The sequence below is a fragment of the Mandrillus leucophaeus genome, unplaced genomic scaffold (genome assembly GCF_000951045.1).
Source record: "Mandrillus leucophaeus isolate KB7577 unplaced genomic scaffold, Mleu.le_1.0 Scaffold111, whole genome shotgun sequence".
Classification (NCBI taxonomy): Eukaryota; Metazoa; Chordata; class Mammalia; order Primates; family Cercopithecidae; genus Mandrillus; species Mandrillus leucophaeus.
The window spans coordinates 4,439,045-4,463,177 of record NW_012099321.1 but is presented as its reverse complement, the minus strand read 5'-3'; the positions used below and the strand labels follow the sequence as shown (position 1 = coordinate 4,463,177).

At 36.9% G+C, this 24,133-nt stretch overlaps 1 protein-coding gene across 2 annotated transcripts in view; it reads right to left on the bottom strand.

Moving 5' to 3' along the window:
• ADAM32 (ADAM metallopeptidase domain 32) overlaps positions 1 to 24,133 on the bottom strand; it is a 160,737-nt gene that overhangs the window by 83,716 nt on the left and 52,888 nt on the right. The window contains exons 8-11 of one of the 2 annotated variants that reach the window (XM_011993407.1): positions 21,740 to 21,811; positions 21,375 to 21,541; positions 16,429 to 16,510; positions 1,825 to 1,961 (exon numbers count right to left, since the gene is read on the bottom strand). In XM_011993407.1, the coding sequence (XP_011848797.1) occupies positions 1,825 to 1,961; positions 16,429 to 16,510; positions 21,375 to 21,541; positions 21,740 to 21,811 (458 nt within the window). The remainder of the gene's footprint in view (positions 1 to 1,824; positions 1,962 to 16,428; positions 16,511 to 21,374; positions 21,542 to 21,739; positions 21,812 to 24,133) is intronic. The other variant, XM_011993415.1, reaches the window with a different exon arrangement.

Genomic DNA, 24,133 nt, shown 5'->3' with positions numbered 1-24,133 from the left:
TGCACACCAACATGGCACAAGTATACATATGTAACAAACCTGTACATTATGCACATGTACCCTAGAACTTAAAGTATAATAATAATTTTTTTAAAAATTTAAAAAATAAATAAAAAAATAAAAATTGGGAAAAAAATGAATTATGTAATTAATTACATGCTTTCTTTGAGAATTAACATAGAATAATGTGTGAGATATACTGTGGATATGCAAAAGAGTTATACATGTGTGCTATTATTAGATTTTGTAAAAATTAATATAATACTCTACTCATACACAAGAGATTTGTAGGAAATTAGAGATTATATGTGAAAGCATTTTAAACTTAAAATACCACATGAACTTAAAGGTTTACTAATACAGGATCAAAACCCAAGTCTGCCACAAACTAGCCATCTGACCACGAGTAATTATCCTTTTTATAACTTAGCTTCTCATCTGTAAAAATGGGAATAATAGGAACTGTCCTGTAGAGATATTGTGAGAATCAATAAGTTAATATATGTAAAGTGCTTGGAATGGTCTCTAGAACATAGTAAGTACAATGTAAATATTTGTTCATCTTATTATCATTAATCATAGGCTCTGGGTGACCTACACAAAACATATTGTCCTAGCATACTTGAAAATAGCTGGCCATATGAACAATGAGCCCAAAATAATTATTCTCATATTGTTGTGATAGACGAATGGATAGATAGATAGATGATAGACAGAGAGATAGATAGATAGATAGATACATAGATAGATACATAGATAGATTCCATTTATCAATCTATATGGACATATGCATATCAATTATATATATACATATATGGATATGTGTGAGTATGTGTGTTTGGGTGTGTATATATACATATATACACACATTCCTTTTAGAGCTAATTTGTAATATAATTGCATGTGTGTATATATATATTAAATATGTTGAGTTTGAGCTATATTTATGGATATATATGTTGAGTTTGGGTTATCTTTAGAACATAAAAATTAACCCTTAAGAGGTGCTTAGGAGTACCCATAAAAATAATATGTTTTCAAAATTTAATGTCTTATTTTCACTTTTGACCTTTGACTGTTCTTCAGTAATGAATGGCTTACCCACATCATAGGCCATATCTACAAACAGAAAAACTACAAAATGCTAATGACACCTGCTGTAGTTCTTGTCTGATATACCATTTGGGGAAGATTAATAAGTTTAGAAATCACTGTAGCTAATCAATGACATACTTATAGAACTCTACAGTTTAGAAAACCCTTTCCCATTTCACTTTTTTTCTTTTATTCTTATATCACCCTGTGAAATAAAAGAATAGGCATAATTATACCTATTTAAAGATGAGAAAAGTAAACCTAGGCAAAGTCAAGTAATTTATCCAAAGTCACACAAATATATATATAAACATATATATGTTTTATATATTTATATATATATATTTGTCTCCAACTAGGACTTCTTACTCTTTTGGATGTTAGGGTTTTTTTTTTTTTCCATAAAATCAGACTATTCTAAAAGCAAAACCAAAAATACCTTGTCTAAAACAAAGGCCACTTATTATGTTCTGCTGAAATATTTTTAAAGATCCTTACTAAGTGCTTTCATATTCTTTTGCTAATATATCTTGCAGATTGGATTTGTTATCCTGATTGCCTTTAATTTACACTTAATACTACTTTTATATTTAAAATTTCATGTTTATACTTTGTAGTGAACTTGGCCCATTGATAGCTAATTTGTGCTTTATGTAAATAGTAAATTTTCACACTCTGAATATTTAAAATGAAATAAACATAAGCAATAAATATTTTGTTAAAACTTACAAAGCTTCTGGATTCATTATGCAGATGGATTCTGAACATCGACATTTCTTTGGATCATCATATGATATTCCCAGACTGAGTGCCAGCATCTGGGTGACAGTAACTGAAAATGCCTCCAGAGTTATCTCCTTGGGGTACTATAACAACAACAAAGAAAATTCTAAGGAAAGATAATTCTCTAAAGGGTGGTAAAAAATAATTTTCTGGTTATGAATATTTTATTGTATCAAATGAAAGAGAATTAGGGAGATATGGATCCTTGAATAGGTGAGAAGCTGAAGCTCTTCTTATGAAGTTTTACTGAGATAGAAGCATATTGAGTGTATGCCAAGCTTTGTGATAATTTAACAATTGGACACCTAACATAATTCTTAGGTAGTTACTATCAATATACAAAGGAATTGTTTTGATAAAGAAAATATACATTACACTGTTGGTTACATGGACCAGAATCTTCAACTCACCTAACTTCTTACAATAGCTCTAAAACTCATTTTGGATAATCCATATCATCTCCTCCAACCCCCAGTTCATGAAATGGCCATTAACCAAATTGCCCAATTTAAGTGCTCACCCTGCTGCCTACTAGGAACCTGATTGACACAGTGACTGGTATGAAAAGAAGCCACAGAAAACAGATCCTTCAGATGGCACTATTGGATTAGGTTGTTCATATATGTAACACAGATAACTTCCTTGCGAAAAAGAAATGGGGCATTGGTAATTCATGGTATGAAATGACATCATGATTTCTCAAATTATTACCAAAGCTGGCATAGGATATGATGCAGGAGGAGGAAGATAAAGACATTTAATTGTTATGGTGACAATAGGGATAATAAAGATTTTGGGGTCAACTAATTTCTTATAAGAGCCCTAAAGGATGCACATAATGAAGAATAGAAAGGGAATACTGCAAATGAGCAATGGAAAATGCAAACGGGGAATCAGAAAGCCTCTGCAGCAGCAATGAAGTAACTCGTGTGTAGTCATGGATTGACATGGCTGAGGACCAAGCTGGAACCCACCAGATTTGGTGGGAAAAGCATCAGATTTGGTGGGAAAAGCATTAGAATCTGAAACTTGGGAGGCGAACAATTGGAATAACATCTCTTTACTTCCCTTGCCAGCAGAGGAAGCCCTCTCCAAACAATGAGAGAGCTCCTGCATTTAAAAAAAAAAAAAAAAGTTTTAGTGAAGATAGCTGGAACATTAGTCTCACTACCCCACATTGCCTCTAGGTCCAAATCAAGAATTAATTCTCAACATGGTCTTGAAGGAGAACTATCGTGTACTGCTCTGGAAGGGGATAATTTATATTTTGAAAAGGATTGATCAGACAGTATGAAATAGAAGGCTGTACTGGAAAAAATTTATTGTAATTCATGACTTACCTGGGATTTTGGATTTAATGTGCCAAGTAAAAGCAGGAGTCATGTTAACTGAAGTTAGACTTAACGGGAGCCTACTGTCAGTAAGGTCAAAATAATGGAGCTTTGCTGGCATACTGTATGGTGAAAAAGTGCTGAGTTTCAGGAATATGGTAATATTGAATGAATCTACTGTGTGAAACCTGTTGGGTAACTACCTTGACCAAACATTCAAAGAGAGCTGGGAGGATATTTCCTTCAAGACACTTGGAAATGCTTTGCTGAAAGACACACCAATATCATCAAAAATCTCTGCTGGTTGTTGTTTTGCAGACTAGAGATGACGGTAGCACATAATTAATGCAATGGATCTGGGAGTTTCACTCTTGTTGCCTAGCTTGGAGTGCAATGGCATGATCTTGGTGCACTACAACCTCCACCTCCTGGGTTCAAGTGATTCTCCTGCCTCAGCCTCGCAAATAGCTGAGATTACAGGCACCTACCACTATGTCTGGCTAATTTTTGTATTTTTAGTAGAGACAGGGTTTCACCATGTTGCCCAGGCTGGTCTCAAACTCCTGACCCTCAAATGATCCACATGCCTCAGCCTCCCAAAGTGCTGGGATTACAGGCATGAGCCACCACGCCCAGCTGCAACAGGAACACTGGGACCAGGAGTGTTACAGGCCATGTGGCACGGCTTAACTGAGACAAGGTGGATGCAATTACCACCATAAGCTAAAGGGGCTTACATATTATCAAAGCTGTTTTGACCTACAGGGATTATGATAATTATTTCAGGGACCCTAAAAATAAAATATATGAGCATCATACTGAAGGTTTTCTTGATATCTATGTCTGGTGGCAAAAACTTAACATGAGTTGCTGTGATGCAGATTCCCAGACCTAAATCAATTCACAACCTCAGGGATTCTCAACTAAGAGAGTACCTTTAAAGAAGGAACCTGCCATACAGATGAAACTGTGACTATTCCTCCAAGCCTTCCACAGAGGGACCTGTAGCTATTCACTAGAATAACTGTGCATGCAGGAAAAGAAAATAGCTAGGACTTCAGGGGCTTATTGGATTCTGAGTCAGAACTAAAGTTACCCTGAAAAACTGAATACCATCTTAATCTACTGGTCTAAGTGCAGCCTTATGGAGGTCAAGTAGTCAGAAGAAACTTGTTTCAAGTTCATCTAACAGTACATCCAAAAGAACTTCAGATATGTCCTACTATTATTTTCCAAATCCCAGAATTATGCCTGGAATAGAAATACTAGCATGTATTGTCTGCTGACCAATGGAGTGAGACATATTATTGACAGGGAGGGCCAAGAGGAAGTGCCTGGAACTGCTCCCAAGATGATAAATGAAGAGTAATATGGCATCCCTTAGGGAATTGCATACTGCATATATTAGCGTCACCATTAAAGTTTGAAATCGTAGGAGTAATGATGCATGTCACATAATCATTTAACTTGTTTGTTTCCCTGGTGCAAAAGATAGATAATGACTGTAAATTATCCTCCGAAACTGATCTGGCTTTCTATATATCTAGGGCACTCTACCTGCCATCAACAGAAGCCAGTGATGAGCTTCCACCATAGCACTATGCCCCTGTTGGATTAACCAGTCAACTGGAGATGGGTTTATTACAGTGGACTGTTCATTCATTGAAGGAGCAATGATTTGTCCTCGTACATCCCAGGTATGGATTTTCCTTGCCTGTCTGCAGTGATTCTAAAGCACCACATTCTTGTGCTTGAAGAATATCTTCTGCATCACCACACAATATTGTTTCTGACCAGGGTCACATCTTGTGGCCTAGTATTTATAGAAATGGGTTCATTACTACAAGATTTACTTACCACATGTCCTGTAACACAAAAGCAACAAGACTATAATGGCTGGCTAAAGATTCAGTTGTGGCCCCAGCTAAGGAACAACATCCAGAGAGGTAGGAAGGATGTCACTAATGATTTTTTAAATATCCTAAAGCAGCAGCCAAAACTTGGTGCCATTTCCCCCATAGCCATTAGGCTTGAGTCTGAGAACAGAGTGAATGTTGATGAGGAAAAATGGGATGGGAATTGCTAGATCAGTTGCTGCATATAGCTGGCAGAGGCTGTGGTGACTTACTATACTATATTAGGAATATACTATATTGGGAATAGCCCCAGGCTGGTGTGGCACTGCATGCAGAGTTACTCTGGGCCTATGGTTTCTGGTACGGTAGGGGTGAATTAGAGGCAGACATTTAACTTCCCCACCATTCTGGGACCATTTGTGAAAGGCTCACTCTTGTCTCATCACACAGGAATCACTGGGAGTGCTGGTAGGGTTAGGCCATCTGGGGTCAGTTGGAGATGAAAAACAGTGGTGGGGCTCACAGTGATAAGCACATGATTCTTTGGGGTTGCTCTTCATTCTGGCCCACGGAGGTGCTACACTAGAGAGACTAGCCAACAGCATCAAGGTGCAGGAAACATGATACAGATTCCAAACATACAAAAATACTGCCTAGCCAGGGAAGACAACCTACAATCCTGCTCCATCAGAAACAATCACAGAACCCAGCCAGTATCCCCACCTGATGTTAGAGTCCAGCCAGTGGTCTCACTAGACCACAGAGCACAGCCAGCTATACCATTTGACCTCAGAGTACGGGAAGCAACCAATCCCAACTAGAGAACCCAACACCAAGGTCTGCCTATCCACGGTTGTAACCAATGACATCCAGAATCCCAGGTTACAGTAAAAGTAAAGGTCTGCTACCAGAAAAGAATATGTGCAAAAGCTAGAAGAGGTGACCATCTCCTCAAATGCATAGAGACACAAGGATTATGAAAAATCAGGAAAATATGACATCACAAAAAGAAACTAATAAAGCTCCTGCAGTGTACCCAGAAGAAAGGAGATTTATGAAATGACTGACAAAGAATTCAAGATAATCCTCTTCAGGGAGATGTTGGTCAAAGAATGGATATTTAAAGATAGATAGGAAGAATACATTCGGGAGTTCTATTGTACAGCTTGGTAACTACAATTAACGATGATAAATTGTATTCTTAAAAAATGCTAAGAGAGTGGATGTTAAGCATTCTCACCATAAAAATGATAAGTATGTGAGGCAATGTATTTGTTAGCTAGATGTAACCATTCTACAGTGTATATAGTCTTCAAAACATCACGTTGTGCATAGTAAAGGCAGACAATTTTATATGTCAATTTAAAAAATAAATGAATTTGAAAAAAAAGAGAAAACAATCATTCTCTGCTCACATAGTCATGAATCTTTGTTCCTTTTTTTATCTTGTGAAACCACAAGTTTATCTAGTGAAAACCACATTTTCACTATTCCTAATTTCCTTATTAACTTCTCTCTTTCACTCATCAGTTCAAATTCCTTTACATATGCCCTCAATTTCCTTGCCATCTTTTCACTTCATAATGACTTGGCAAAAATATGATACATCAGTCTTCAAAATGCTGAGGTAGGAAGATGTTAGGACAAAGATTCTATACCTATCCCAATTATCAATCAAATGTTAAGACAAAATAAAAGTGTTTTCATTGAAGGGGGTAGGGCCAAGATGGCTGATTAGAGGCAGCTACAGTCCCCAGCTCTCCTGGAAAGGAATGAAAACGGCAAGCGAATTCTGCACTTTCAACTGAGGTATCCAGGTTCTTACATTGGGACTGACCAGGCAGACAGCTTGACCCACGGAGAGCAAGGAAAAGCAGGGTGGGGTGATGGCCCGCCCAGGAGTGGCACGTAGCCAGGGGAGACCCCATCCCCAGCGAAGGGAAGTGATGAGTGATTGTGCAGCCCCACCTAGAAAACCGTGCTTTTCCCATGGCTCTTTGCAAACCATGGATCAGGAGATCCCCTCATGAGCCCACGCCACCAGGGCCTTGGGTCCAAAGCACAGAGCTGTGTGGAGCCTCAGGGAAGCAGCCATTTGGGCACACATGGACACCCAGGAGTTTTGAATATCCTATCCCCAGGAATTCCTGCCAGATGGGAGATCGGTTCATGCATTCCCGTAGGCAGGGAGCCAAGCAGTGTTGTTCTGCAGGCCCCACTTCCACAGCATCGCACAAGACCCACTGGCTTGGAATTCAAGCCAGCCAACAGCAGCAGGCTGGAGACTGACTGAAACAGACTGAGTTCCTTGGGGAAGGAGCAGCCACATCTCTGTGCTTTGAGTTGGCCATTCTAGCCTGCTGTCTCTGGATACTCCAGGTGGTCCAGACCAGAACTCTGATCTCTCTCTGGGATGGAGCTTCCAGGGGGAAGGGGTGGCCATAGTCTCTGTGGTTCAGCTGACTATGCCTTTCCAGCCTGCTGGCTCTAGAGACTCTGGGTGGTCTAGATGAGGAGGGCTCCCCCAAACACAGCACATCTGCTCTATGAAGGGGCAGCCAGACTGCTTCTTTAAGTGGGTCCCTGATCCCATTCCTCCTGACTGGGTGAGACCTCCTACAGACACCACCTACAGGAGTATATGGGCCGGTATAAGGTCAGTGCCTTCCTGGGATGGAGCTCATAGAGGAAGAAGCAGGCTGCCATCTTTGCTGTTTCCTAGCCTTCATTGGTGATACCTCCAGGTGCAGGAGACAGTGAGGCAACTAGGGTCTGGAGTGAACCCCCAGCAAACTGCAGCAGCCCTGTGAAAGAGTGGCCTGACAGTTAAAAGGAAAAACAAACAGAAAGCAACAACAACATCAACAAAAAGAGGCCCCACAAAAACCCCATTCGAAGGTCAGCAACCTCAAAGATCAAAGGTAGATAGCCCACAAAGATGAGAAAAATCAATGCAAAAACACTGAAAACTCAAAAAGCCAGAATGTCTCTGCCCCTCCAAATGAACCCAACATCTCGCAGCAAGGGCACAGAACTGGGCTGAGGCAGAGATGACTGAAATGACAGAAGTAGTCTTCAGAAGTGGGTAATAACAAACTTTGTTGTGCTAAAGGAGAAAGTTCTAACCCAATGCAAAGAAGTTAACCATCATAATAAAACAATACAGGAGCAGATAAACAGAATAGCCAGTTTATAAAGGATCATAACTGAACTGATAGAGGTGAAAAATCCAACACAAGAAATTCACAATGCAATCACAAGTATCAATAGCAAAATAGACCAAGAGGAGGAAAAAATAGCAGAGCTTGAAGACTATCTTTCTGAAAAAGACATTCAGGCAAGAACAGACTAAAAAGAAGGAAAAGGGACTAACAAAATCTCTGAGAAATATGAGATTATATAAAAAGACTGAACCTACAACTGATTAAGGTACCTGAAAGAGAGAGGGAGAACAGAACCAAGTTGGAAAACAGACTTCAGGATATCATCCAGGAGAACTTCCTCAACCTAACAAGACAGACCAACACTCAAATTCAGGAAATCCAGAGAACCCCAGTAAGATACTCTGTGAGAAACTCAGCCCCAAGACACATAATCCAGATTCACCAAGATCAAACTGAAAGTAAAAAAATATGTTAAGGCAGTCAGATGGAAAGGCCAGGTCACCTAAAAGGGAAGCCCATCAGAATAACAGCAGACTTTTCAGCGGAAACCTTGCAAGCCAGAAGAGATTGGGGGCCAATATTCAACATTCTTATAGAAAAGAATTTTCAACCCAGAATTTCATATTCAGCCAAACTAAGCTTCATAAGCAAAAGAGAAATAAGATCCTTTTCAGACAAGCAAATGCTGAGGGAATACATCACCACCAGGCCTGCCTCACAAGAGCTCCTGAAGGAAGCACTAAATATGAAAATGAAAAACAATTATCAGCCACTACCAAAACTGAAGTACACAGATCAGTACACAGATCAGTAACACTATGAAGCAACCACATAAAAAAGTCTGCAAAATAACCAACTAGTATCGTGATGACAGGATCAAATTCACACAGAACAATATTAACCTTAAATGTAAATAGGCTAAATGCCCCAATTAAAAGACACAAATGACAAGATGAATAAAGAGTCAAGACCCATTGGTATACTGCCTTCAAGATACCCATCTCACGTGCAAAGACACATAGGCTCAAAATAAAGGGATGGCTGGGAGCAATCACTCAAGCCTGTAATCCCAGCACTTTGGGAGGCCAAGGTGGGCAGATCACTTGAGGTCAAGAGTTCAAGACCAGCCTGGCCAACATGGTGAAATCCTGTCTCTACTAAAAACACAAAAAATTAGCCAAGCATGGTGGTATGTGCCTGTAATCCCAGCTACTTGGAAGGCTGAGGCAAGAGAATCTCTTCAACCTGGGAGGCAGAGGTTGCAGTGAGCCGAGATCATGCCATGGCACTCCAGTCTGGGCAATAGAGTGAGACTCTTGTCTCCAAAAAAACAAAAAATAAATAAAAAAAGGAAGAGATGAAGAAAAATTTACCAAGCAAATGGAAAACAGAAAAAAGTTGGAGTTGCAATCCTAGTTTCTTACAAAACAGACTTTAAACCACCAAAGATCAAAAAAGACGAAGAAAGGCATTACATAATGGTAAAGGCTTCAATTCAACAAGAAGAGCTAACTATCCTAAATATATAAGCACCCGATAAAGGAGCACCCAGATTCATAAAGCAGGTTCTTAAAGACCTACAAAGAGACTTAGACTCCCACACAATAATAGTGGGAGATTTTAACACCTCACTGACAATATTAGACAAATCATTGGGACAGAAAATGAATAAAGATATACAGGACTTGAACTCAGCTCTGGATCAAGTGGACCTGAGAGATATCTACAGAAATCTCCACCCAAAATCAAGAGAATATACATTCTTCTCATCACCACATGGCACTTACTGTAAAATCAATCACATAATCGAAAGTAAAACACTCCTTAGCAAATGCAAAAGAACTGTAATCATAACAGTCTCTCAAATCACAGCACAATCAAATTAGAACTCAAAATTAAGAAACTCACTTGAAACTACACAACCACATAGACATTGAACAACATGCTCCTGAAGGACTCCTGGGTAAATAATGGAATTAAGGCAGATATCAAGAAGTTCTTAGAAACTAATGAGAACAAAGAGACAACATACCGGGATGCACGCTAAAGCCATGTTAAGAGAGAAATCCATAGGACTAAATGGCTACATCAAAAAGTTAGAAATACCTCAAATCAACAACCTAACATGCCAACTAAAAGAACAAGAGAACCAAAAGCAACCAAACCCCAAAGCTAGCAGAAGACAAGAAATAACCAAGATTAGAGCAGAACTGAAGGAGACAGAGACACAAAAAAACCTTCAAAAAATCAATGAATCCAGGAGCTGATTTTTTGAAAAAATTAATAAAATAGATAAACCAGTAGCTAGACTAGTAAAAAAGAAAAGAGAGACGAATCAAATAGATACAATCATAAATGATAAGGGGGATATCACCATGGACCCCACAGAAATACAAACAATCATCAGAGAATACTATAAACACCTCTATGCACAGAAACTAGAAAATCTAGAAGATATGGATGAATTATTGGACATATAACAGCCTCCCAAGACTGAACCAGGAAGAAACTGAATCCCTGAATAAACAAATAATGAGTTCTGAAATGGAGGCAGAACTAATGAATAGCCTACTAACCAAAAAAAGCCCAGAACCAGATGAATTTACAGCAAACATTCTACCAGAGGTAGAAAGAAGAGCTGGTACCATTTCTACTAAAACTATTCCAAACAATTGAAAAGAAGAGACTCCTCCCCAATTCATTTCATGAACCCAGCATCATCCTAATATCAAAACCTGGCAGAAATACAACAAAAAAAGAAAACTTCAGGCCAATATCTCTGATGAACATCGATGCAAAAATCCTCAATAAAATACTGGCAAACTGAATCCAGCTGCACATCAAAAAGCTTATCCACTATGATCAACTTGGCTTCATCCCCAGGATGCAAGGTTGGTTTCACCATACACAAATCAATAAATGTGATTCATCACATAAACAGAACTAAAGACAAAAACCACATGATTATCTCAATAGATGCAGAAAAGTCATTTCGAAAAAATTTTCATGTTAAAATCTCTCAGTAGACTAGGTATTGAAAGAATGAATATAACTCAAAATATTAAGAACCATCTATGGAAAACCCAAAGCCAATGTCATACTGAATGGGCATAAGCTACAAACATTCCCCTTATAAACTGGCACAAGACAAGGATGCCCTCTCTCATCATTCCTATTCAACATAATACTGGAAGTTCTGGCCAGGACTATAAGGCAAAATTAAAAAAAAAAAAAAAAAAGGAATTCAAATAGAAAGAGAGGAAGTCATATTGTCTTCGTTTGCAAATGACATGATCCTATACCTAGAAAACCTTATCCTCTCAGCCCAAAAGCTCCTTAAGCTAATATGCAACTGCAGCAATGTCTCAGGATACAAAATCAATGTGCAAACGTAACTAGTATTCCTACACCAACAACAGAAAAGCAGAGAGCAAAATCATGAATGAACTCCCACTCACAGTTGCTACAAAGAGAATAAAATACGTAGGAATACAGCTAACAAGAGAAGTGAAGGACCTCTTCAAGAGAACTACAAACCACTGCTCGAGAGATTTAGAGAGGACACAAACAATTGAAAAATATTCCATGTTCATAAATAGAATCAATATCATGAAAATGGCCATATTGCCCAAAGCAATTTATAGATTGATTCAATGCTATTTCCATTAAACTACCATTGACATTCTTCACAGAATTAGAAAAAAAAAACTATTTTAAAAATCATATGGAACCAAGAAAGAGTTCAAATAGCCAAGACAATCCTAAGAAAAAAGAACAAAGCTGGAGGCATCACACTACCCAACTTCAAACTATACTACAAGGCTACAGTAACCAAAACAGCATGGTACTAGTACAAGAATAGACACAGACCAATGGAACAGAACAGAGAACTCAGAAATAAGACCACACACCTACAACCATCTGATCTTCAACAGACCTGACAAAAACAAGCAATGGGGAAAGGATTCCCTATTTAATAAATGGATCTGGCAGAACTGGCTAGCCATATGCAGAAAATTGAAACTGGACTCCTTCCTTACACCTTATACAAAAATTAAGTTGGTTAGGCATGGTGGCTCACGCCTGTAACCCCAACACTTTGGGAGGCCAGAGCAGGTGCATCACATGAGGACAGGAGTTTGAGACCAGCCTGAACAACACAGTGAAACCTTGTTTTCACTAAAACTACAAAAATTATCCAGGTGTGGTGGTGTACATCTGTAATCCCAGCTATTGGCAAGTCTGAAGCAAGAGAATCGCTTGAACCTTGGAGGCAGAGGTTGCAGTGAGCCTAGATTGTGCCACTGCACTCCAGTCTGGGCTACAGAGTGAGACCCTGTCTAAAAAAAAGTAAAAAAAACAAATTAACCCAATATGGATTAAAAACTTAAATGTAAAACCCAAAACTATCAAAACCTTTGAAGAAAATCTAGGCAATGCCATTCAGGACAGATGCATGGGAAAAGATTTCTTGACAAAAATGCCAAAAGCAATTGTAATAAAAGCAAAAATTGACAAATGGGATTTAATTAAACTGAAGAGCTTCTGCACAGCAAAATAAACTATCATCTGAGTGAACAGACAACTTACAGAATGGGAGAAAATGTTTGCAATCTATCCATCTGACAAAGGTCTAATATCCACAGTCTACAAGGGACTTAAACATATTTACAAGAGAAAAAAATTAGAAAGTGGAGAAAGGACATGAACAGACACTTCTCAAAAGAAGACATTCGTGTGGCCAAAAAACATGAAAAAATACTCAACAGCACTGATCATTAGAGAAGTGCAAATTAAAACCACAATGAGATACCATCTCACGCCAGTCAGAATGGCGATTATTAAAAAGTCAAGAAACAACAGATGCTAGCAAAGCCATGGAGAAATAGGAATATGTTTCTTTGTTTGTTTGTTTGTTTGTTTGTTTTTGAGACAGAGTCTTGCTCTCGTTGCCCAGGCTGGCGTGCAATTGCACGATCTCTGCTCACTGCAACCTCCGCCTTCCGGGTTCAAGCAATTCTCCTGCATCAGTCTCCCAAGTAGCTGGGATTACAGGCACCTGCCATCACACCCGGCAAATTTTTGTATTTTTAGAAGAGACAAGGTTTCACCATGTTGGTCAGGCTGGTCTCAAACTCCTGACCTCGCGATCTGCCCGCCTCAGTCTCCCAAAGTGCTGGGATTATAGGCGTGAGCCACCGCGGCCAGCCTGGAACATGTTTACACTGTTGATGAGAATGTAAATTAGTTCAGCCATTGTGGAAGACACTGTGGCAATTCCTCAAAGATCTAGAGGCAGAAACACCATAAGGAATATAAATCATTCTATTATAAAGACACATGCACCCGTATGTTCATTGCAGCACTATTCACAATAGCAAAGACATGGAATCAACCCAAATGCCCATCAATAGTAGAGTGGATAAAGAAAATGTGATACATATACAAATGTGATACATATACACCATGGAATACTACGTATGCAGTCATAAAAAGGAATGACTTTGCAGTGACATGGATGGATCTGGAAGCCATTATCCTCAGCAAACTAACACAGTAACAGAAAACAACGCCACATGTTCTCACTTTTAAGTGGGAGCTGAACAATAAGAACACATGGACACAGGGAGGGGAACAACACACACTGGGGCCTGTCGGGGGGGCCAGGGAAGGGAGAGCACCAGGATAAACAGCTAATGTATGTGGGGCTTAATACTTAGCTGATGGGTTGATAGGTGCAGAGAACCACCATGGCACACATTTATCTATGTAACAAACCTACACATCCTGCACATGTACCCCAGAACTTAAACTCTGAAGGAAAAAAGTGTTTTCATTGATAAAATAGCTCAATGTTTGCGATTCATACACACTGTGTTAAAAAAAAAAATCAAGAGTTATTCCAGAAAAGTAGTAAAAGATTCCGAGAAAAGGAAGATGGGATTTCATTTTCTGTGGCAGTTGGTTTCACCCATAACAAGTAAAAAAGTTAGAAAAAAAAGTCAGTGCTCCATTAGATTCTGATGCCTAAAATATCCTCCTTTGACCATCAAAGCTTTACTGGCATAAGAAATATTTATTTCTTTATCCACTAGTTAATATTATTTATATATTTATAATACTGTAAAATGCTATTTATTTATTTAATTCTTACATCAATCTCTAGACAAAGTGCAAAAGCCCTACAGAATTAGTTATAAATTATCTAAACCTTGACAATGGGTATAAGAAACATACAATTACATTACACCTCTTACTGTTCACAGCAAGCAAACAGTAGACATTGTGTAACATATATAGATATTATGTAAAATCAAAAATAAGAACCAATATTCAAATATATATATTTATATATATGTTTATACTTATATATTTATATAAAAAATATATATTTAAACATAAGCAACAAGTAGAGAGAGTGGACTCGACATATCAAATATAATATTACCAATATTGTCTACAGTTTATAAATTAAAATAGAAGTAAGGGCATACATATTTTTGAATAAATAAATTTAACCAACAGAAGAACTTAAATGGAAATTATTAAATTCTTCAATAGGACTAAATGAAGGGGTAGAAAGTTTTACTATCACTTTTTGCTTTGTATATCTATAGCTTAAACAATTTACCATGTGTATTCATTCTTTCAGTAATAAAAAATGTTTAAGTATTAGAAATAAAAACAGGTGCTGCAAAATCACATTTTGCAAAAAAAAAATACATAGAAAGAGCTACAGTAGCAGATAAACAGAGAAAGACACAAAGTAGAAGATATATATGCAGGTGATATGTAATGATCAAATCAGGGTAACTGGACTATCCATAACCTCAAACATATGCCATTTATTTATTTTGAGAACAATACAAATCTTGTCCTCTAGCTATTTTGAAATATACTATAAATTATTGTTAATTATAGTCACCCTATTGTGCTATCGAATACTAGAACTGGCCAGGCATGGTGGCTCATGCCTGTAATCCTAGCACTTTACGAGGCCGAGGCAGGCAGATCACTTTAGGCCAGAAGTTCGAGACTGGCATGGCCAACATGTTGAAAACCCTTCTTTACTAAAAATACAAAAAACTTCAGCCAGTTGTTGGGGTCACCTCTGTACTGAGACATGAGAATCGCTTGAACACTGGAGGCAAAGGTTGCAGTGTGCCAAGATCGGGCCACTGCACTCTAGCCTGGGTACAAGAGCAAGACTCTGTTAAAAAAAAAAAAAACATACTAGAACTTATTCCTTCTACCTAACTGTAATTTTGTACCCATTACTCAACTTCTCTTCCTCCCCTCTTCCCCGACCCTTCCTAGCCTCTGGTAACAACCATTCTGCTCACTGCCTTTACATACAACTATTATGTATCAATAAAAAAATGAATAAAAGTTTCTAAAATCATGTTCTAAATTTTTTTTATTTAAAAGTCTTTTAAGTTTTAAGTTTCTTAAAACTTTTTATTTAAAAGTTTTAAGAAAAGAAGAAGATACATATATCAATCAGAACGTTAATAGTGGTTATCTCCACCTGGTGGCAAAATGCAAGATTATATTAATTTTCTTATATGTTCCTATATATATACTTAACAAATTTGACATCATTAACATAAATTATTTTGTAAGTTAAAAAAAATAGTACTTAAACTTGTTTTTTAAAAAAGGAGTAGGGTAAGAAAATAGCACAAAGAGAAGCATCAACTTTTTAATAATGCATTTATTTTTACCTATTATATATATAAAATCACATTTATCAATATTATAAATACATATAAAAGTTTATTTTACTGGCTTTCAGAGTTCTGAAACATCTTAAGGAATTCTTAATCTGGTTTTTGTTTTGATTTTGAATCTATTTTATCTATAAGAATATTTCTCCAATTTTATGTCTGCAAGCAGAAATCTATTTTGGGTTGTAGAAATTTTATTGCAGATAATTTTTCACAATGCATTATTCTATGTATCAAGAAGAGCATGTGTATTTGTGATATTTTTATTCCAACTCCCAAACATAATTAATTGCAACAAGATATTGATCTACAAAATATTCTTCCTTCTAAACACTTAAAAATTTTAACAGTAATGTAAGACAAATGCAATCTGTAAATGTAAACATGCACATAAATTGTATAAAATATATGCTATCATGTTAAATAATTTTTAAATGTGTTAATTAAAAAAAAAGATTAAACAGTTACATACCAGTGCAACTCCTGCAGAATAACGAGTAATACACATCTTTCCAGGAAACGTTGCTCCCACATAATCAGGATAATCCCTATAACTAAATAAATAAGTTTACATTTATAATTGATTTTAACAGACAATTTAAAAATGAGAATTCCTGCTAATAATTTAAGTCTGCAGTTCATAAAATCCAAATCTGAAGCAAATTGAGGTACAATCTTTCCATATGTTCTTAATTGTTTCAAATTTGCAATACCATTTAATATGACATATTAGTATTAATTAGATTAAATACTCTTGATATCTGAAACATATCCAATGGATCCAACTTTTTAATGCCTTTATTGTTCTCATCACATCTGGCTACATTTACCAAAGGTTTTGCTCCAATATTCTGATAAAAAATACTTTGTTGAGTGACAGTGACAAATCATTTTACTGTATAGATTAAAATGTGTTGCTCCCAGGTAGTAAAGTTCAACAGTTTCCAATAGGAGTGCTTTATTGTTTCACACCTAAACATTATTATTTCAGCTTTGAGTAAGGGGCCATTTAAACTGTCATATAATAATACACTATTCTCAGAGCTTTACATCAACTAATCCATTTAATACTCAAAACAAACTAGTTTTATTTTTGTCCCCATTGAGCAAATCAAATGTCAGATGGGAAGTATAAGTAACTCTCTCAAGGTAGCATGACTAATACACCCTACTGAAGAATCTGAACTTAGGCAGTCTGAATCCGAGCCATATTCTCAACCACTAAGGTATAGAAGCTCCAAGCATTCACTGCCTTATTTAGAGCCCCCACCAAACAAGCCAGGATGTGAGTAAAGAAGCTTAAGAAGCTTGGTATTCAATTTTCAATTTGAAATGTCCTTTCTGTCTCAACTGCACTTCACTTCACAATCACACTGCCTCTCCACTACCTTTATTCTGTCTCTCTGAGATTGTTTATATCTAACCCTTCCAGCATTTGTTTCCAAGTATTTGTTCCTAATGCCCAACATTGGTTTTATGTTCCAATGTCTAAGTATTGTTTACACTCTTTCTCCCTCCCACAGATACTTTAATAAGCCCTGTTTTTATAACTCAGACTTCCCCTAAAATTCTATGAATACTCCTGACAAACTCAGTAATATATTTTTTAATTCATACTGACATGTTTTGACGTGCCCATTCCACATCAAATCAGTTGTCAAGCTCTACTACCTTGCTTTGTCAGTGTTTGTTTCCTTTCCCTCCTCCTTCAAAGGTTCAGCTCCAGTTCTAACTATGAATTCCATATTCTATAAAAGGTAATAATATTAATCCTAACGAAAAATCTAGCAGACTAAAATTTGGGGTTGGGAGAGACCTTCTATACTATACAGGAAACCCAAAAGAAAGAAGAAAAGATTAACAGATTTGACCATATGAAATGTAGAAGTTTTCATGTAGTGTTGGGAACTGAAAGCCTAAGGGTCGTGACCAACTTAGCATTCCCCTGGAGGCTATATGATTAAACAGCAAACTGTTCATCATGAATGCAGAATGTGAGCAAACTCACATCTGTGCCTGCCAGCAGAAGGTATACTGAGGGCAGTCACTCCCTGGCACTGTGCTCCTTGAGGTTATCTACTGGAATATCTGGAGCCTACTGTTCAAAGAATGCAGTCATGCAGGCCTGCACTAAGTCAAGCGGCTGACCACAACCACCCCCTTCTCCCTATCTCCTTTACTCAATAAATAGGATGGGCTCTAGAAGCTCAGGACCCCCGTTCACTAGAAGCAAGGAGTCCCCTGGTGCCGTCTTTGTCTTTATTCCTGCACTCATCCTCCTTTGTTCAGTCCAGCAAGGTCTGCTGAAATGTAGCAGAGAATAAAAAGTTTATAGAAAAATTATAGATATGGAAAAAGTATTTCTCATACAGATAAACAATAGTTAGTATCTAAGCATTCAAAAACACTTACAGGCATCCAATTGGTAAAGAGGAAGTCAAATTGTCACTGTTTGCTGATGATATGATCATTTACCTTGAAAATTCTAAAGACTCCTCCAGAAAGCTCCTAGATCTAATAAAAGAATTCAGCAAAGTTTCCAGATACAAGATAATGTACACAAATCAGTAGTTCTTCTATACACCAACAGTGATCAAGCAGAGAATCAAATCAAGAACTCAACCCCTTTCACAATAGCTGCAAAAAAAATAAAATGCTTAGGAATATACTTAACCAAGAAGTAGAAAGATCTCTACAAGGAAAACTACAAAACACTGCTGAAAGAAATCATAGATGACACAAACAAATGGAAACACATCCCATGCTCATGGATAGGTAGAATCAGTATTGTGAAAATGATCGTATTGCCAAAAGCAATCTATAAATTCAATTCAAACCCATCAAAATACCACCATCATTCTTCACAGAATTAGAAAAAAACAATTCTAAAATTCATATGGAACCTAAAAAGAGCCAACATAGCCAAAGCAAAACTAAGCAAAAAGAACAAATCTGGAGTCATCACACTAACTGATTTCAAACCATACTATAAGGCCATAGTCACCAAAATAGCATGGTACTGGTATAAAAATAGGCACATAGATCAATGGAACAGAATAGAGAACCCAGAAACAAACCCAAATACTTACAGCCAACTGATCTTCAACAAAGCAAACAAAAACATAAAGTGGGGAGAAGACACCCTACTCAAAAAATGGTGCTGGGATAATTGGCTAGCCACATGCAGGAGAATGAAACCGGATCCTCATTTCTCACCTTATGCAAAAATCAACTCAAGATGGATTAAGGACTTAAACCTAAGACCTGAAACTAAAAATTCTACAAGATAACATTGGAAAACCCCTTCTAGACATTGGCTTAGGCAAGAATTTCATGACAAAGAACCCAAAAGCAAATGAAATAAAAACAAAGATAAATAGTTGGGACTTAATTAAACTAAAGAGCCTTTGCACAGCAAAAGGAATAGTCAGCAGAGTAAACAGAAAACCCACAGAGTGGGAGAAAATCTTCCCAATTTATACATCTGACAAAGGACTAACATCCAGAACCTACAATGAACTCAAACAAATCAGTAAGACAAAAACAAACAATCCCATCAAAAAGTGGGCTAAGGACATAAATAGACAATTCTCAAAAGAAGATATGCAAATGGCCAACAAACTTATGAAAAAAATGCTCAACATCTCTAATGAGCAGGGAAATGCAAATTAAAACCATAATGCAAAACCACCTTACTCTTGCAATAAAGGTCATAATCAAAAAATCAAAAAAACAGTGGATGTTGGTGTGGATGCAGTGATCAGGGAACATTTCTACACTGCTGGTAGGAATATAAACTAGTACAGCCATTATGGAAAACAGTGTGAAGATTCCTTAAAGATCTAAAAGTAGAACGACCATTTGATCCAGCAATCCCACTACTGGGTATCTACCCAGAGAAAAAGAAGTCATTTTTTGAAAAAGATACTTACACATGCATGTTTATAGCAGCACAATTCACAACTGCAAAATCATGGAACCAACCCAAATGCCCATCACTTAACGAGCGGATAAAGAAACTGCAGCATTATATATATATTCATATATATATATATGAATACTACTCAGCCATAAAAAGGAATGAATTAGCAGCATTTGTAACGACCTGGATGAGATTGGAGACTATTATTCTAAGTGAAGTAACTCAGGAATGGAAAACCAACATCGTAAGTTCTCCCCAAAATGTGGGAGCTACGCTATGAGGCAAAGGCATAAGAATGATACAGGTGGCGGGGGCCAGCTACTCGGGAGGCTGAGGCAGGAGAATGGCATGAAGCCAGGAGGCAGAGCTTGCAGTGAGCCGAGATCGCGCCACTGCACTCCAGCCTAGGCGACAGAGCGAGACTCCGTCTCCAAAAAAAAAAAAAGGAATGATACAATGGACTGTGGGGACTTGGGGGGAAGAGTGGGAGGTGGGGCGAGAGATAAAAGACTACAAATATGGTGCAGTGTATACCGTGTATACTCTCAGGTGATGGGTGTACCAAAATCTCACAAATCACCACTAAATAACTTACTCGTGTAACCAGATATCACCTGTACCCCAATAACTTATGGGGAAAAATATAAATATTAAAGATAATGAAATTATTTTTTAAAGCCCTTACAAATTATAAGTCAAACGACAAGAAAAGACAATTACAGAAAGACAGATACAAATGATCGACAAGCATTTGAAAAGATGCTCAAATCCACCAGTCATCAGAAAAGAAGCAAATTAAAACGACGACAATGACCTTAAGTTACATCCATCAGACTACCAAAAGTTAAAAGAGGAATAACATTTATGGCTGGCCAAGATGTGAGGGAAAGATTAGTCTCACACAAGCGAAAGAAAATACTGACATACTAAACTTAAATACATATATAGACATGTATAGTTTTATTGAAAGACACTTGCTGGTTACTGCTAATAAATTTAATATGATTACAATTATAAATATATAGCTATAATTTATAATTAGAAAACTAACATTTTAAAATTACTCAGAAAATTCATTAGGATAAAACTTTTGTAACCACATTTACCAAGCCTTTGGTCAAAGCTCATATAAGAATATAAACCTCTCAAGATAAATCCCATCTCTTTAAGTAGTAGTTAAGCGTTTTGGCTCTAGAGATACAAACTGTGGGTTCAAACCTTAGGAGTATCACCAGATCCAAGAGTTTTGAGATGGCTTAACCTCTTGGAACTCTCAGTGTCTTCATTTATAAAAGCTTTATTAGCCTAGAAATAAATGTTAGTAATGTTTTTTTTATTGCCTGACAACTAGAAATTGAGCATAAAGCCTGAATAAAGCACATACTAAATAATCAAAGCATGGATATTCAGAAATGAACAATTATTCCTTACATTAAGCTATATAATTATCACAAATCTTTGTTTTCTTTCTAGGAATAATGAAACATTATTCTTACATTAGTAGATATGCAATATCATGAGGCCTTAGGTTAAGATAAGATTGTTTCCATTCTAAAAATCTTTTCAATAATTCATCTGCCTCACCAACTGTAGAAATCTTATTTTCATCTGACCAAACCTCCAATGATGACAGCACAATAGTAACTTTAAATTGGGCAAACATCTAAAAACAGAAGAGATAAATACAAGCATAATTACTATTTATGTTATCTCATAAAAACCCAGAAATTAATTCGATGTTTTTACAATCCCATACTCAGTTTATATGGATGGGTTAACTATCCAGGAATACCATATCAAGTTTAGGCAAATTATCATTTCAAAACAAAAATTATTTTAATATGAAAAGAAAAATACTTACTGAATTTGCAAGGCCAACAATTTCAATGACTTTATTTGTCACTATCATGCTATCAGAGCCCCAGTAATCATACTGAAAAACAGAATTAATTTTATACTTAAGTACAATTTATTATATAGTATTTTTAAGATTCATTTCCATCTACTGTCAGAGGTATGAGGCTGCTTTGGGGTTCAACAGTTCAAAACAAAACATTAATAAGTGAAAAATGAATATAAACTGGATCCCTCAGGCATTGCTGGTGGGAATGTAAAACGGTACAGCCACTCTGGAAAAGAGTTTGGTAACTTCAACTTCTTTGAAATCAAAACAAAGAATGGATTTACTATATGGCTCAGCAATCTCACTTCTGAGCATTTATCTCAAAAAACTGATGCTCACACAAATACTTGTACATGAATGTCCATAACAGCTTTATTCATAATAGCTAAAAACTAGAAACAACTCATATGTCCTTCAATGGTTAAATGGTTAAATAAACTGTGGTACATTCCTACCATAAACTCAGCAATAAAAAGAAACAAATGTTGATATATGGAACTGCCTGGATAAACTTCAAGAAAATTATGCTCAGCATGAAAACATAATCTCAAAGGGATACAGACTGCTTGATAACTTTATGCAATATGTGTGAAATCACAAAGAAGGAGAATGGCTTAGTGGACCCCCAAGGGCTCAGAAGAGGGCAGGGGATTGGTGTGGCTCTAATGGGATCACATAGGAGACTCCTGTAGTGATGGTACTGTTGAGTATCTCGATTGTGGCAATGGTTATGGAAGGCTACTTATGTAATACCATTGCATAAAACTGCACACACATGCACACACACAAATGAGTGTGTGTGTGTATACATACATATACGTCGCTCTTGAAATCTGAAAAACTGGATTGCAACTACATCAAACTGCACATATCCATAGACAAACTCTCTACAGTACATCACCTTGGATGTTCCACAGGAGCCTCAAATTATCCCAAAGTAAACTCATATCCAAAACTAAAATAAATATATTCAAAACTAAACTCATCATCTTCCTTCAAAAATCTGTTCCTACTTACATTTTCACTACTTTAGTGAATGGTATTATTATCTAACACATCCTACATTTATTACACTATATGCTCCATGAGAGCGGAAATTGTTCTGTTGTATTCACTGCTATATTCCCAATGGCTAGAACAGCAACTGTTATCTAGATGATGCTCAGTGAATTTGCTAAGTAAACGAATAAATCAATCAAATCAAGTTCTTCTAGTTCAACCCAATCAGTAACTTTTAAAGTTGTTCCTTTATTTTTATTCTTGATGCCACCTATTTATAAGTTTTCACCCTGATTATTAAAATAATCTCAAATGATTTCTCCCCCTCAATTTTCCCACCAGCAATCTGGTCCCTACACTATTACCAAAATGATTACTCTAAGGTAAAATAGAAATATGTCACTCCCCTATTTAAAATATTTCAATGACACCTTCCCTCCTTACTGACCTCAGTACTTCCCTTTGTGGGCCCTGAATGATGGAGAGTGCCCCCTACCATTGGAAACTGAGTATGTACTATGTACAGTTAAACAGACTGTCTTTTCAATAGCAACCATCTCCTGATCTGTTGGCTTCAATATACCTGAGTAATAATAAAACCTACATTTTAAAACACCCACTTGGATGTTCTTATAGTATAACAACTTACAGCTGTGTTTCCATGTCTGTCTCCATTATTAAACTGTGTATATATAGAACCATATGCTTTCTACAATCATGGCAATGAATTCACGATGCCATAATTATAGATTTACAAATTATAAAGTCACTGAAGGAACTATGAATACTATGATTGTTTGTTTGTTTGTTTGTTTGTTTGTTTGTTTGTTTTTGACATGGAGTCTTCCTCTGTCACCCAGGCTGGAGAGCAGTGATGCGATCTCAGCTCACTGCAACCTCCACCTCCCTTGTTCAAGCAGTTCTCCTGACTCAGTCTCCTGAGTAGCTGGGACTACAGGTGTGCACCACCACGCCTGGCTAATTTTTGTAGTTTTAGCAGAGATGAGGCTTCACCATGTTGGCCAGGCTGGTCTCAAACTCCTGACCTCAGGTGATCCACCCAACTCAGCTTCCCAAAGTACTGGGATTACAGGCATATACCATGCCCTAACCAAGGGGTTTTTTTATTAAAGAAAATGTAAACATGTATAAGAACTTAAAGTAGTAATATTTAATCAGCATTATATGACTTGAAAACCTGGCAATTTGGACAAGCTTTTGAAACTACTCTCAAAATATATAACATAATCCAAAAACAGAAGAATTTTCATAATCCAAAATATTTCCTGGAAATTTAGTTGTGTTTACCAGAAATACCTCAATTTTCTCTCAGCTATCTCAATGTCTCAACAT